Raw genomic sequence first — 16,594 nt, forward strand, 5'->3', positions numbered from 1 at the left:
TATAGCACTTATGATTACCATGACCTGGATCCGAAACATTACTCTGTGTCTTAATTGAATTGGTCATTGAATTGCATTATCACTGGTTATCGGACTACAAGACTGATAGAAGAAGATCTAACATGAGACCACTGGCATAACAAAGCTATCATTGCTACAATGCTATGCGAAGTCCATTAGCTGTATCTTATATAACTTATGCTACACTTACATAATGTTCATGCAACCTGGAAATGATACAGATATTTACAGACCTTGTTTTTCTGGCTCTGCATGCGAGGATGTTTGTGCTTCCCTTACCAGTAAAAAATCTTAGTATATCCATGACTGACTTGTCTGTAAGAGCTAAACTCGGCTAACTAGCATTTGGCATAGTAGCCCCATCAATTAAAGGTATATTATAGGGTTGTAAATCACCAGTTTCATCACGATATGATACTGTACCGATTCTTTGGACAACGATGCGATATTTGCCGATATTACAAAGTCTGCCATGATATGATTTCCATTTGGTGCGATTCAGAAGGCCTGCGATTGATATGAGACGATATTATCTGTCCATATAACACAGTTGGTTACAGAAGAAGCTGCCACAACTTTCTTTTTAGCTTTGGGCCACTTATGTGCAGTAAAGTTCACTGACTCCACTAACATGTATTACACAGCACATGGAATAAGTTAACCTTCAGGACTTTCTGTTAGAGAGCCCTTTCTGGAAGAAATCTTTTCATTTTAACCCAAACCACCATCTGTTTCCTAAAAGGTCAGGACTATCTGGCTTAAAACCTTGAAGGCAAACTTCTCCCAACAGCCATAAAACATGGATTAACAACAACATTGTTGAACAAAAGTGTAATATTCAGCTCAGTAATAACTGTCAAGGCTCAGAGACAAGACAGCTAGTTTTTGCTAGTCACTCATTATTACCTTAAGCATGTCTACATTGCATAAATTAGCCTAGCGGCTAGCAGACTTTTTTTCCTCTACTCATATCTTAACAAATTACTTTAAACATGATTATTTTTCTTACTCACCATTGGTGTCACTGACTTTTTAGTCACTGTATCTCCTGACAGAACAGCTTGGTTGAATTTCAGCCGAACATTGTTGAAACAGAGCAGCTAATGTTGCTGTAGTGAGAAGTTATGGGAGTGAGGTGTTCTTCCAGGCAGGTAACGTTACGTCATGTTTTATCTGGTAACGGCATTGTTTACATATACCATGTGCTCTGTCTGTTGACCCGTATTTTTTCCGAAATCTAAAATATTTCCACACTGATATATAATGTCACCCTCTTCCTGTCGCTGTTCGACAGTGACACAGACTTTCAAAATAAAAGCGCATCCTAAAGATGTCAATAGGAATCGATGTTTTCACTCTGCATCGATGATATTGGATCGTTGATCGCTGAGTCGATATATCGATCCAGAGCGATGGATCGTTACAGCCCTAGTATACTATGCAGGATTGTCAGTAACTGTTTGCAAACTTACTCACCAGTGAAAGTGAAAGTAAAAGCCAACCCTAGATTCTCTTGTTTGGCATTTCACCTCACTGTATTTGCGTTTTTCTGTGCTGTGTCTCTTGGATGCTTGCAGCTTACTGTCCAGCACCTGGTCGCTACCTTTTTATGAAGCTCCAACCTCACCTGAGTGCTGTGGGGGTACGAGCCCATAAACCTCCTGAACACAGAGAATAAGAAGAAAATCAAAAAATACAGACAGAGGGCAGTGTGTCCGCAGAAAAATACACCCCACACACTTCTGGTGGGTCATAAGTGATGATTGAGAGAGATTACTGTACATTTTTTGATGAAAGTCCTCCATAGTATGTCTTTGAAGAATTGACAGACTTGTTAGCCAATAAGGCACGAGTACTTGAATGTGTTTTCCTGTAAACCCTCTCTGATTGGTCTCGTCTTGCCTCTGTTCCGTTCTGCAAAATTACAGCACTGCGTTCTTTTGAAGTAACAATTACCCGCTCGAAGTGCAGACCTTTTAAAGTCCGAAAATGCAGAGTTTCAGATTAAACTGGAAAAATCAAATCCCTCCTTTGCACTGAAGCTGTACTGTAGAGCCATGGTGGTCCAACACCTTCCTGAGACACTTTATGTTGGGTTTTCCTTCATCTGTACTTCCTAACTTGAGGCAAGTGAGAAGCTCTGAGCTGCAACAGTGATTTGCTTTTCACTGCTCATAAAGAACAGTGCTACTGTGGCTGGTCAGCACATGTCCAGAAACACCATCTGTCTCAGCAGCTTTGTTTATGTTCATCCAACGCAAGGCTCACTCCTCTTAGTGGGAGTTTATTGCAAGTTATTGTTCATCCTCGTCTGGTGTAACCTCAGTGATGGACTCAATGTCAGCGTGTTAGGCTCATGCAGGAAGTGTCAGGAAGTGCTCTCACAGCAGTCATGGAGTTGAGAGATACAGAAGCTCCCTCAGGCCTCACTTTCACTGATCTGGCGGTTGCAGTAAGAGGTCTGGAGGCCGAGGTTAGAAACACAGATGATCGATTCTTCAAGGTGGTGGGAGGTTTTGGCATTTTTCCACTCTGGTTGGAAAATCCTCACACTGACTGTACTAAGCTGGCGATTGTGATTCTTGCGTACACATGGCAGCGCCCTCATTTCCCCTTTAACACACACACATGCACACAAGCAACAGAGTGTTCCCGCTCTTTGGTGTTAATCTGCCATGGCCTCGGGATGCAACTGTTCTCTCTTTTTGAATAAACTTTTCCAGAGTTCAGCAGTAGGTTTTCTTTTGTCTGCTCTGTTTGTTGTCAACTTTCTATTGTCCCCTTTCCGTGTTGGATTTGTGCTCGGAATAAAACTCCGCTGCTTTTGCTCCCAGTACTGTGATATTCTGGAGGGATCTTTTGAGATATACAAAACGCGTATTAACATTTCCTTTGTAAGGAAAGAAGTGCAGGAACATAATGAATTTCTCTTCAATTAAAGGAGAATCTGCCTTGTTAGCAGTTGGCATGAAATGTGTGAACTCATGACTTATGATCTGGGTGTGATGTATCGTCTTTTTGCCAGAGACCAACTGTCAGTTGGGACTTTTTTTCTTGTTTGCGTTGATGAAATTTGACCTTTTGTGAGGTGGCTTTTCTTTTTGTTCTTTCTGGCTGTTGTTGTTCACAATTAACACCCAGCTCTGCCTGCATATAGCTCGATGGATGGTCCAAAGTGAAACATCTGAACAACCACTGGATGGATTGTTTTTACATTAGGTACAGATATCTATCATGCCAGGGCCCAGACTGGATTAAAAGAAAAGTAGGATTCTGACATCAGATTGGATTATGTAATCCGGTTGTGGTTTTGATCTAATCAGACTTTGAGTATGTGTTGTTCAAAACTTTTTAGTAGGAGTGGAATACCTTTTGATTGAAAAAATCCAGCAGAAGGATACACGGTGGATTTCAGGAGCAAAATTCAATTAAACTTTTCAATTTGTCAAATATATATTCATAAATATATATACAGCCTATCCCAGCTGACGTTGGCGAGAGGCGGGGTACACCCTGGACAGGTCACCAGACTATCACAGGGCTGACACATAGAGACAGACAACCATTCACACTCACATTCACACCTACGGGCAATTTAGAGTCGCCAATTAACCTGCATGTCTTTGGACTGTAGGAGGAAGCTGGAGTACCCAGAGAAAACCCACGCTGACACGGGGAGAAAGTACGTACGTAGCCCCTCTGTACGTGCAAAGTACGTACAGAGGGGCTGCCTAGTAATATAGTATAGTATAGTATAATAGTATTTTTTTTTTAAATGATTTTGTCCCCCAAATAGTTGTTAATATGAAAAATGTATTTAATTTCTAACTAAAATGTCTTACTTTGTGTTAATTACACTGACACATTATAAGTAAAAAAAAAAAAAAAGTAGTTTCTAATAACTGTATCCCTCTTGCCGTTGTATTAGGCTAAGTATTAAGCCTATTAAGGATTTTGTCCCCATAAAATAATCCCCCAAATAGCTGTCAAAATCCCCAAAACAAAATATTTAAAATTATGATTTCAAAGGTCCATTTTGTTCTCTTTAGTGGTACCTATGGCAGTAAGTGGTTATTGCAGTGTGATTGTTGGCAGACTGCCTACATTTGGATCTTCAGTCCCATGTTTGGGTGGCTGTGACTCAGAGGTAGAGTGGGTTGTACAGTCATCGGAAGATCAGCAGTTTGATCACTGGCTCCTCCACTTCGCATGTCAAAGTAGGGCAAGATACTGAACCCCAAATTGCTCCCATTGGTGTGTGAGAGCTTACTGAGTAGCAGGTAGCACCTTGTATGGTAGCCTCTGCCATCAGTGTGTGAATGTATGTGTGAATGGGTGAATATGACGTAGTGTAAAAAGCGCTTTGAGTGATCTGAAGACTAGAAAGGCACTATACAAGTGCAGTGCATTTAGAGCACTGGTTATCTGGATTTAGTTATTTTGAAAAGTTTATATCTGGGTGATCCAATGTTGCTTTGAAAAACCTGCACACCAGTAAGATGGATTTGCTGATCCTGAACAACCAAACATGGGATTTCAAAATCCGGATCATTGTGATCTAGATTTCATTTTTTGAAAGTTTTGAACTACTGCACTGTAAAGATGAATCCTATGGTTTTAGTGATGCCTGATTTTCCCTCTGGCGACACCAGCAGGTTGACTTTATGGGATTTCAGAGAAATATTTCAGAAGGTTTGCCATGAAATTTGGTTCATACATCACTCTATCCCACAAGGTGGTCCCTTAACCTCTCATCAATCACCATAATAAGGTCAAACTCTAAATTTGTTCCATACTTCTATAAAAAAAATTCTGCAGAACTAACGACAGTCCCATCAGCTGTAATTTGGGTTTGGCGCTAATTAGCATATTTTAGCATGATGAACTAAGATGATGAACATGGTATTTACACCTGCTTAAAATCTGCATGTGGGCACCGTCATTGTGAGCCTGTTAGCATGCTAATGTTAGCACTTTGAATTAAGCTCCACGATGACTAAGCTCAGCTTCACAGAGCCGCAAGCATGGCTGTAGACTCTTAATATTGTTTGTAAACATATCAAAAATGTATAATTCATTACGTTTTATGAGTCAGATAATCATGCAGAGAGCTTAAAGCTTCCAGAATTGTTCACTATTGTAAATGGGACATCTTTCATGAACCGAATATAGGCTGAAATCCAATGGAAGAGGAACAAAACCGACATGTATTTATATGTAAATGTCCCCAATTATTACTTAAATGGGTCTCTATTCTAATTTTCCTGGATAGCGAATAAATTACAGTGAGAATATGATTACAGCAGCAGCAAAGAGATAATAGAAATGGAGAAGTAGGGCAGAAAAATGAGAACATGGATAGGTTCAAAAAAACTTATAAAAAGGGAATAGAGCCATTAGAGATGTATAACGGACAGTTTCAGGCCAGCAGTGGATACCCAGGGGAGTGGTCCCACAACATCAAATTTTAATGAGCGGATTTTCAAAACCTACAATGAAATGACAAGTTAAACCGTAACCTAGGAGACAGATGAACGGTGAAAATGTCGGCTTTCCAGCCCATCTCCAGGGTGTGTGGTGTTTTCCACTTCACTGGATGTCCTGTCCTCACCTCGCTACCTCCTTTTTCGTCTCTCCCTCTCGTCTGCTCTCCAGTGAATTACCTTCATCCTGTCCTCGCTCGTCACTTGTCAGCGTCGCCTCCTCGTCTGTGTGAAACACTTCCACTGGGGTTCAAATGATGAGGGAATTTGGGGGGCTGATATTTTTCAGAATTGTGTCAATGATAGCTAAAATTAAGTCTCAAAATTTTGTTTTTGTTCTAACAAAAAATGTTCTGCATTTTGATTGCAAACACTGTCCACTGTGTAAATGTTAGTTTGAATTTACACTAAATTCAATGTTGGGTTTCTTTCTCCAGCATGGAGCGGACCCCACCAAGAAGAACCGAGATGGGAACACACCTCTGGACTTAGTGAAGGACGGGGACACCGACATCCAGGACCTGCTGAGAGGAGACGCTGCGCTGCTCGATGCCGCTAAGAAAGGCTGCCTGGCTCGGGTGCAGAAATTATGTAGCCCCGACAACATAAACTGTCGGGATACGCAGGGACGCAACTCAACACCTCTGCACCTCGCAGGTAATAAACACGTAGAATCAACAAACGAAAAGCTGCTCACACAAAACACACACATTCAGCGGTCTTTTCAAAAAGCAAACACCTCCCTGATTATGTAAAGCTCACTTTGTAGACACATCACAATAAAGGATAAAGTCAGAGGTTTTTACTGTTTGGCTGAAGTTTGCAGGATTTAAGCGACTTTGAACATATTTGCTGGTGCCAGTCACTCTGGCTACAGCCTCCTGGGACTCTGGCTCAGTGCAGTGCCAAGAACAAGGCCATAAACACACCCAGACAGCTAAAGTCTTGAGGGCAAAAACACCTTGTTCACAGACAGGAGGGCTGGGACAACTTGGCAATTTATTAATGATTTTAGATAACACCAGTTTTGTTAACGCAGTAGCTGGTCATTTATTTTACTGGTGCGGTAAAATACTTTAATGAGGACACTTAAAACTAGATATCATCATGGAGTATGAGCTTCTAAGACTTAGTCCACAAATACACAGGTTCATTTTTAAGAATATATTTATTCAATTTGTCATGAACACAGAACAAAAGAGCTGGGAAATGACATGACAAAATGAGTAGCCAAAAATAAGAAAATAAAAATACTGGGTATTGTGTCCCCATCCATCCACAACCCTCGCCACCCCTTACAACACAAAGATACCATCGACAAAATAAATGGGCTATATAGACAAATAGCAAGGTTACAGGGAGACTGATTTCAAGGAAACGTACAGAGACTGGCCGATTTAGGAAACCCTTGTAATATGGAAGATGATGACATAGGTCCATTGGGAACACACTGCATTAAAAGATTGTGCCACAGCTTTAATTGTTAGAGCAGCATCTCTAATGCAAACACGGGTTATTTAAAAAGTCTCTCAACTGACAACTGTTATATAACTTATTGTGTTTAACATTAGCTAGGTATGTCAACCAAACTAGCCACTCAGCTAATCTTTGCTGTTTTTCTAAAGTCAGCTGCTAACGCTACCTAGCTAGTTGTCAAGTGTAGTAATATGCAGTACAATAACGAGATACAGCAATTATTTACCTGAAAAAAGCACATTATAGGCAGGTGCAGCATCAGAGTATATTTTTAATGTATTGGAGGTGATCTCATTTGTTTCCCTGGCTTGAAAAATATGCAGTTAACTCCTAAACTCAGAGCCAGTTTGATTTAAAAACAGGTTATGGGCGGTCGCCATTTTGAAAGTCCAAGATGGCCACCACAGAGACTTCGGGAAAAAAATGGAAACATTGGTTTTGGGGTTTGTCAGACACTAAACTTTCAACAAATGTATATTAGATATTGAACGAAGGTTGAAATCAGGACATAGTGAACCTGACTAAACAAAATCTCGCCCACACACAGTTTTAAAAAAATCTCCATGCAAACGAAAGACACAGTAAACACAATTGAAGCAAGCCAAACCAAACACTAACCTTAATGCGCTGGCCAATCACACAAAAAGAAGACCTTGAGCAGTGACCTCATTCTGACGCCTCGATTCCTTAATACAGTGGAAGAGTAAAGGTACATTTATGTGTAAACATGTAAAAAGTCCTGTTAGAAAGGTTAGAACCAGCACTGCTTTGATTACGTCAGCTATTGCACGAAATGTTGCCATATTTATGACGCCTCAAACCAAAAATTCAGTCCTCCCTGTCTACACATCAAATGGAGTTTCTGACCATATTCACCCTGTTTTACAAAAGGTCCTTTTTTAGTGACCTAAAATGCAGTTTGTGTGTGGATGAAAGGCTAAAATGCAGAGAAAAAGCTGTTTAAAATTACCCATTGAAGTGTGGACTCAGTCTTAATGTCACTGTAACTAAACGGAAACAACCAATCAGGACGGAGGAGTCGCTAACGTAGCTGTCAGTCATGTCAATAACAGCTTGTGAACTGCAGTCAGACTGCAGCACTGATCGAATATGAATGGAGATTCGGTTACAGCATTGCCAATTTCGTGCCTCAAACGTTTTCAGTTTTCACATATTTTAGTGTACTGTTTAGCTGTAAAATGAGACATTTGTGACCCAGCCATGTTGAAAACCAAGCACCGCACCTTGGCCCGAGCAAACTTTCTCATTTTAAAAATATGACAAAAATTTACTTTTTATAAAAGTTACCAGCTACAGTTTATAGGTCAGGGTAAAGCATGGTGTCTTAGTCTTAAATGAAGCCCTCCCCAGAAATTTTATGAATTAGGAATTTAACTGTGGTAGTCAGCGTTGAAGGTAAATTTCTCTGCCTGTCTCTTAAACTACTTTACCTGCAGTGTTTCCCCATTTAACCCTCCTCTGGTGGGGAAACTGATTTGCCTTTGTCTTGTCTTCATTTTTAGACTGTATTTATAAAGAGTTTCCTGGCCAGGCTAGCTTTTGTATGATAATAAAGTATATCTTAATTTGAAAATGCTTTGCGACAGGACTGGTACTTTTAAAAGTTACAGAACTGTTGAAAAACACTTTGAAGGTCTGCCTTTTTTTTCTCATAGATCTGACCACTTAGACACACACCCACGCACCCTCTGCCTCGATGTGCTCGCTTGTAAAAGGAAAAGATGATTATACGCTGTCACACTGCAGCTAATGTAGGCAGACATGTCCCTCTGTCTTTCCGTCTCTCATTACCTGACTGCATTTTGGTTTCTCCTCATTCTCTGTATTTATCTGCCTCTGTCTCCTCACCAACGTCTGCCTGTCTGTCCTGCTGTGCTTTCCATACAACCCAACCCAACCCAACCCAACCCAACCCAACCCCCCCCCCCCCCCCCGCATCGCCCTCCAGCCGGCTATAACAACTTGGAGGTCGCAGAGTATCTTTTGGAACATGGAGCTGATGTGAACGCACAGGACAAAGGAGGGCTGATACCATTACACAATGCTGCTTCATATGGGGTAAGACACACACACACACACACATTCTTCAGTCACACTGCAGACTTGAGTTCAGTTTTGATATCTGCTCATGTTTATGTACAACCCCTATCCAAAAAGTATGAACTCTTCAACTCAGTGTTGAGACAAGGGTAAGTTCTGTATTTTTCAAACAGGACCCTGTTTCACCATGTTTTTGTGCCTCAGTGACTAATGAGAACATTTTTTTTAATTGGTCCAGTATTGATTATCGAGCCCTGCAGAAAACAGGCTGCAACATAACCACTCGGGGCATGTTCACACCATCAATTGGCAGATGGAGGTTGTCAGGCAGAGGGCCATATTAGCCTCAGGCTGCAGTCTTGACACACATTGTTGTATATATATTATATATATTATAAGTTGACCGCTGCGAGGGTCCAAAGGACAGAGGGATGTCGTATGCTGTAGAGCCCTCTGAGGCAAATTGTGATTTGTGATATTGGACTTTATAAACAAAATTGAATTGTTGCAAAATGCAAAAATATGTTGGCTTCATATTCATCTGTATTTTCAGACAAGAAAAAAAAAAGCTTTCAAAAAATGATCAAACAATAATTTGGCGGCCCCCTGCAGTAACTCCGAGGACACCCTAGGGGTTCTGGACCCCCTGTTGAAGACCCAGACCCACAATTGATCAGCAATTTTGATAATGGAGTACTTTTTGATTTCTAAAACAAAAATACCGAACAGTCATCTGCTCCAGCTGCTGAAATTAAAAGAGTCGACAGGAAAGCAATCCAGGCACTGACAAATACCTGCAGTGGTCAAAACATGTTGGCTCTTTAATGACTTGGCCACTACGATAAAGACTAATTTAATATTTCCTCACAGTTTTTTCTATATATATTTTTTCGGAGTGCCTGGATTGCCTTCCTGTCGATCATGTTGTTTCCGGTTCTCCACAAGCACCCAACACAAGATTTTGATCTACGCTTGTATATACAGAGCAGCCAGTCATCTCTCTCTTCTGCTGAAATTAATATTAAGTTCTTTTCTTTGTAAATTACGACAGAATACCTTTGGGTTTTAAGACTAAGACTATTTTATTTAAGGATATTTTTTATTTTTTAGACTAAACAATAAATCAAAAAAAGGGTTTAAAGATTTAACCGACTATTTGAAATCATTTCATTTGTCTCGTCCACTGTAATGCTGCTAATTCTGCCTCAGTTATCTAAGGTGAACATCATTAAGTTTGCAAACTATTAAAATGGCGTTTATGAATTCACATTTGAGGATTTTAATCCACATCATGTGGGATGCGCGCCACAGTTTCTGAACCTTGTAGTTTCTGTCTTCTTAGTGCTGGTGTGGGCTGAAAAACCTCACAGCTCAGTCAACGCCTGCAGATATTTTACATTGTGTTCATGTGGGACAGTAAGAAGTTGAACCATACTTATTTCCACCCTTTCCCCCCATATACAATATTATTACTATCCTTATTATTACTCCAAGGTTCTCTGCATGACATGCATGTATGGAGTACTTCCCTCATCTGGAGTCATCGGCTGTCTCTCAGCCACGTTGTACTTATAGCTTGACAGCATCCTGCTACTGAAAGAGTAATGAAACACATGTTTGAATAAAAACTTGATGAGCTCTGCATTTTGGAGACACACACACACACACATACACACACTCCAGCATCCCCCACTGATACTGCAAACAAGCTACATTGTGCTTGACGCTCAGACACGAGCTGGAGACAGACGATGAGGGAGAAGAACAGGAAGAGAAGGGAAGGAAAGACCTGCGGGAAAACAAGAATCATGATGGAGTTAATAATTCACACCGTTTATCTTCCAGAGAATCCCACATATTACATTTTTTTCTGATCACGATTTTTTTATAGCACTCATTCACAGGGCTTCGCACATTTGCTCTCGTTAAACGCTTTTATTGCTGTTGTCTCTCTTCCTCCTCCCACCACCTCCTCCTCCTCTTCTTCCTGCTCTCATTTTTCTAATCTCTCTCCTCTGATTTCCTTCACTCTCTCTTCCCTCTCCTTTCATCTTGTGTCTCTTTCTCTCTGTGTCTGTCACCACCTCCTCTTCCTTCCTCTTCTTCACCTCTGCCTCCTCCTCTCTGTCTAGCACGTGGACATAGCCGCCCTCCTGATCAAGTACAACACGTGCGTCAACGCCACGGACAAGTGGGCGTTCACGCCCCTCCACGAAGCGGCCCAGAAGGGGCGGACTCAGCTCTGCGCTCTGCTGTTGGCCCATGGAGCCGATCCCACCATGAAGAACCAGGAGGGACAGACGCCGCTGGACTTGGCAACGGTACGAGAGGCTTTCTTCGAAATGTTTCACAGTGTTCGTACTCATTTCTTCATATTAGGCGCCCTGTGCCTGTTATGAGTCAGCCTGTGGCAATATCATTAGCTCCAACTGATGTTTGACTGGTTATGGTTAACTATTCAGACAGATGAAGAAATTCAGAAGGTGGAAAAGGTAGCGTCCAAACTCCTTGCACCCTAATGAGGCTTCCTAATAAGCCTCCTAATAGGGTTTCTTGTTTTCCTGAGAGCACCACAGTTTGACAGTCTTCCCTACAGCTGACATTCACAGGAAGTGAAGAGCAACTTGTGATGTTGCTTAAATCACCCCACAGTTCTGCTCCAGGTTTGTGGGCTAATCTGTACAGATGACAAGAAACAAAAACTATACTAGTAGCTGTGTACCTGTTGACTATGAAGAACATGTTATTTAATATAGTAGATGCAGTGAAAACTGTTGTCAGGCCTCAACAAGGCACTGATGGGGCATGACTACAAGCAACCTGGGTAATTCAGCTGCTTTTTCAGAGTGTGTTGAACAGACGAGCAGACAACACACCATTTGATTCTAAATTGAAAATGTAAGATGTGTAGTATTCAGAGTCACATGTTTTAAGGTAACTTTTCAAAGCAGGGAACTTCCCCTTCTATTCGTTTAGTGGATGTTAAGTGGATTTCTGTTGTTGGTCTTGGCTGTTATTTCAAGGCTGTGCACACACAAAAAGATGCAAACACAAGCAACCTGGCAGTGAGACCATTCAGCTTTTGAGAGTGAGAAAAAAAAACTTTCCCTTGCAAATGAAAAGTTGGTTTCACAGTGAACAAAACGCACGTCTGTGTACATGTTGTCATTCTGTCTGGTTGTCTCTTGCAGGCCGATGACATCAGAGCATTGCTGATTGATGCCATGCCACCAGATGCCCTGCCAAGCTGTTTGAAACCCCAGGCCACTGTGGTGAGTGTCCACACCAAAGACTGCATATAAAGATGGACAAAGCGTCTCCATTTGCTCCCACTGTAGAAAAATATGAAGCTAAAATATGGTGGATACAGCCTCTGCCATCTTGTGCTAGTGACATCATTTGGAGCAAGAGTCTGAGCAGTAGCAACTTCTGCCAGTCACTAGCTGTGTCATTGATAGCAGGCACAACAATTAGCACACATAGCTGTCAATCATGACGTCAGACCCCCTTTTTATAGCACTGGATAACTTATTATAACAGAAAAATAAACAGAATAAACCAGAATAAACCAGAAGAGGTGAAATTGCCGAATGTAATAATAAGCTGAAGCCCATTGAGTGTGAGAGTTGAAGTGTCAGTTAAAGTTCAGGTCCAGATTTTCAGAAAATCAGCCAAAGAAAATGTAAATTCACCATCATCATCATCATCATCATCTTCATTTCCGTACTATGGTTATGGGAATGTTAGGAGTTGGTTCTTTGAGATAACTAATTAGCCAGTCAGAAGCCACTACAGAAGAGCACCAGTCAAACCTCAAATGAAGGAAAACAATGGATGTCTACTAATGGAGAGTACACTGGGAAATGAAAATAGAGAGTTTTGAACACTAATATTACAACTCTGGGCTCTTAGAGGAAATTTGGTAACAGCCCTGTGTGTGCACAGAAGTATGTTAAAAGCCACAGAGACAACAAAGAGAGCTTACAGCGGCCTGTGCAGTCATTTATTCACTAAATCTGTTTCCATTGCACTTAGTTGCATTTACCTTTTATCAATACACAAACTTTTCCACCTCTGCTAAGGGTAAAATCTTTTTTGAGATTTCTCTGAATGTTTGGTGTTTTCACCAAGGTTATATATGCAAATTGAAAATGCTCATCAAAAGAGGTGGATAGAAATGCACCTCCTGAAAGGAGTTGAGGCGTCAGTTTAAGTGTTAGAGCTTAAGGCCCTGAAGCTTTTTGCAAACAAAATTTGACTTATTAACCCTTTAAAACAAATCTCTCTTCCACTCTCAGGTAAGTGCAAGTGTGGTGAGTACAGGTGCAGCAGGGGGCGTGGTCATCTCTCCCTCTCCATCCCCGTCCTGCCTGTCTGCGGCCAGCAGCATAGACAACCTGACCACGCCCCTCAGTGATATCACTGTGGGCGGGGCCACTGGACCAGCAGATGGAGCGTCTGGGTCTGATCGGAAGGAAGGAGAAAGTACGTGCAGTAAGTTCTTAAAACAGAGGCCGGCTCTTATGAGGTGAAAACATGCACGATATGTGAACATGTGTAACAGTTGTGTAACCCTGCTGACGTCACTGTGTCTCTGCAGCTCTGCTCGACATGACCATCAACCAGTTCTTGAAGAGTCTGGGGTTGGAACACCTCCGAGACATCTTCCAGCGGGAACAGGTACACACACACACACACACACACACACACACACACAAAAAACACATTTTTAATGTGTCTTGGAGAAGACAAATTAAGAGGCAACAGCAACACAAGTGAGATATTTTTAGGTCGTATTTTCTGATGTAAATATCCAACTTTTTAATCATCTTTTTAGGCTCGTTGTTTATTTCTTTGCTTTATTCCATTTCACATCACTCAGGTCAGTTTATAGTCATTCTAGCATCATGACTCGAGGGATGACAGTGTCGTTCTGTTGGTCCACCACTCTGGTCCAGACTGAATTATCTGAACAACAGATGGATTGCCATAAAAATTTGTTCAGACATCCGTGTTCCCCTCAGGATGAACTGCAATAACTTCGGTGATCCCATAACTTTTTTATCAGTGGCCGTCAAATATTTAATTTGTCCAACACTTTTATGGCTCATTATAGCCAGGTTTATGGCTAAATACTTTGAAAACTAATGACATTCTCATCAGACTCAACTGCAATCTGTGTTTAGTGCTATTTAGCAAATGTTTGCATGTTAACATGCCAAATTAAGACAGCGTTTATGTTAAATATCACACCTGAGGCCTGTGCTACGAAGCCCAGGATCTGTTTTTGTTATCTGGCTTGACTAACTGTAACGTTGGCCGTCTGGATAACCAGTACTACGAAGCTGGTTACTAACTAGTTCAGTCAACTCTGGGTTTCCTATCCAGCCACAAGCGACATCAACTGTACCAGAAATGAAGGAGGCTGCTTCATATCATATGAGATGAAATGTTACCGAAAGTGTCTTCGACTACGAGACAGTAAAATGTCAATGACAGAAAAGCAGCCTAGTTAATGACTGATGAGGTCTATCTGACAGAAATGTGGCATTTATAATAAGGGGAGCCAGTTAACAGTGTGTGGATTATTTTACTAATAACATAGCTTTTTTTCGTACTTCTCACCACGCAGGTGTCTCATGTTATTTTTAGCTGCAGTGATGGAATCAGAGTGTAAAACAGCAACACTGTCACTGCGGACTAAGATAAACTTTGCATAAGTTAAAATGCTGCTAAAATCATGTGTTTAGTGTGTAAACAATCTCTCCATTTGGTAGAAGCTCTGTTTTAAAACTGAGGAAATAGAGCCCTGAAACAATTAAATGTTTCCATTGACCTTTAACAATATATAGGTCAGTGGAAACATTTAATTGTAACCTATACCCTATAGCAATATATAGGTTTTGTTTTTTTTATCTGAGACTCCGACTTTCATCCTTGGATACTTTTTTCTTCACTGATCTGATTGGTCAGATGTCAGGGTGTTGACTGGTATGAGCTGATACTCTGCTCTGGAGCAGGTTATGTTCAGCATCAGTTACCACGGTGATTTATCCTGGTAAAAAGAGAACCAGGTTCGTAGTACTGAAAACCCAGAGTTAACCCTGAAGTTACCTCGCTAACTCCAAATCCTGCTTCATAGTACAGGCCTCTGCTTAGGAGCATGTTTGCATTGTCACTGTGAAGATGTTAGCATTAGCATTTAGCTCAAAGCTCCACTGTGCCTAAGTACAGCCTCACAGAGCCATGAGCATGGGTGTAGACTCTCATGCTCTCAGACTCTCTCAGCCTTACACCAAATGACTTCTCAAGCAATTTCATTGTCACAGACAAATTTCTAATGTTGGAACAAAAGTTGTGGCGTGCTCCTGTTATCTCGGTCATTTGGTGTAAGGTAGTCATGAAAGTAATTCTGAGCTCTCTTAAGTCAGTCTTTATCTCATCTTGACGTTCTGATAAAATTAAACAAGTTCATAGTCTTGGCTCACACAGATAGTGAAGTTCAATGACGTGAACATTTTCAACAACCAATAGCTACACTCTCCTGCACCAAACAGGAAGCAGCAAACTGGGTAGGCAGTAAACATGGAAGGGACAAGAGGAGGCACAAGAAAGTGAAGAAGTCTTGGTTTTCTTGTTCTGTGGAAAAGAAGGAGAAACTGGTGGAGTTGTGGAGTGAACAAAAGCCTGTGTTTAATTCAGTGTGTACGCCCTGCACCAAGACGCTCTTATTTTGGCGAGAAATCTTCATTTTTGAAACAGGTCGCCTCTCATTTTCCACGGTCTCCTTCCACTAAAACAACGCCCCTAACCAACAAACCGACAAAATCCAAAATGTAAATTTTGTACACAAATACAGTTTATCTTCATGGATTCAATTGATGCCACATTGAGAATACGACCAGTTTCAGCTTGTGTTTCTCGCGTTCTGTGTTTTTACAGACACCTCAGAAACCGTTGAGATGTCACATTTCTTAAATCTTGAAAAGAAATCTAGTTATACTGTTTCAAATAGTGACCCTGCAAGACCCCCAGTCTTTGAAAAAATCTTGTGTGACTGAGAACTCCCATTGTCCTCAGATGTGAGAGAGTGTCAGACTTTAGTCTTTTCAAAGTCTTTTCAAAGTCTTCCAGTGTATGCTAGGCATTTTATAAATGTTAACGTGCAATAAAAGAACAATAGGGAGAGGCATGCAGAGAGAGTTTGACAGACAGAAAGAGGTGGTGATGTCGGTGGAGCAACGGAGACAGAAGAGGGAATACAGATGGACGGAGTGAGAGACCAAGGAAGAAAAATAAAGGGAGAGAAGCTCGAGGAGAATGATGTAGAAAATAGACAGAGAGACGAGGAGACGGAAGAGGAGACAGATGGGGTGACAGAAAGAGGAGAAAACAGACGGACAGAAATAGAAAGTGAAATTGAAAGGTGACAGCGGGCAAGAGGCTAAGCCTAGAAGGCAGTGTGGGAGCAATACGGAGGATATGTGTGTTTGTGTGTTAATCTATTCTCGACTCCCCTAAAGGTATAACAAGCCGTCATTAATATTCAGACA

At 41.2% G+C, this 16,594-nt stretch overlaps 1 protein-coding gene across 3 annotated transcripts in view; it reads left to right on the plus strand.

Annotated features, from left to right (window-relative positions):
- The window catches only part of LOC117269967 (poly [ADP-ribose] polymerase tankyrase-1), a 155,452-nt gene that overhangs the window by 127,884 nt on the left and 10,974 nt on the right, over positions 1-16,594 (plus strand). For 2 of the 3 annotated variants that reach the window (XM_033647343.2, XM_033647345.2), the window contains 6 exons: positions 5,942-6,161; positions 8,950-9,059; positions 11,174-11,362; positions 12,233-12,313; positions 13,340-13,535; positions 13,642-13,721. In XM_033647343.2, the coding sequence (XP_033503234.2) occupies positions 5,942-6,161; positions 8,950-9,059; positions 11,174-11,362; positions 12,233-12,313; positions 13,340-13,535; positions 13,642-13,721 (876 nt within the window). The remainder of the gene's footprint in view (positions 1-5,941; positions 6,162-8,949; positions 9,060-11,173; positions 11,363-12,232; positions 12,314-13,339; positions 13,536-13,641; positions 13,722-16,594) is intronic. The other variant, XM_033647344.2, reaches the window with a different exon arrangement.

This window comes from Epinephelus lanceolatus, chromosome 19 (genome assembly GCF_041903045.1).
Source record: "Epinephelus lanceolatus isolate andai-2023 chromosome 19, ASM4190304v1, whole genome shotgun sequence".
NCBI lineage: Eukaryota > Metazoa > Chordata > Actinopteri > Perciformes > Serranidae > Epinephelus > Epinephelus lanceolatus.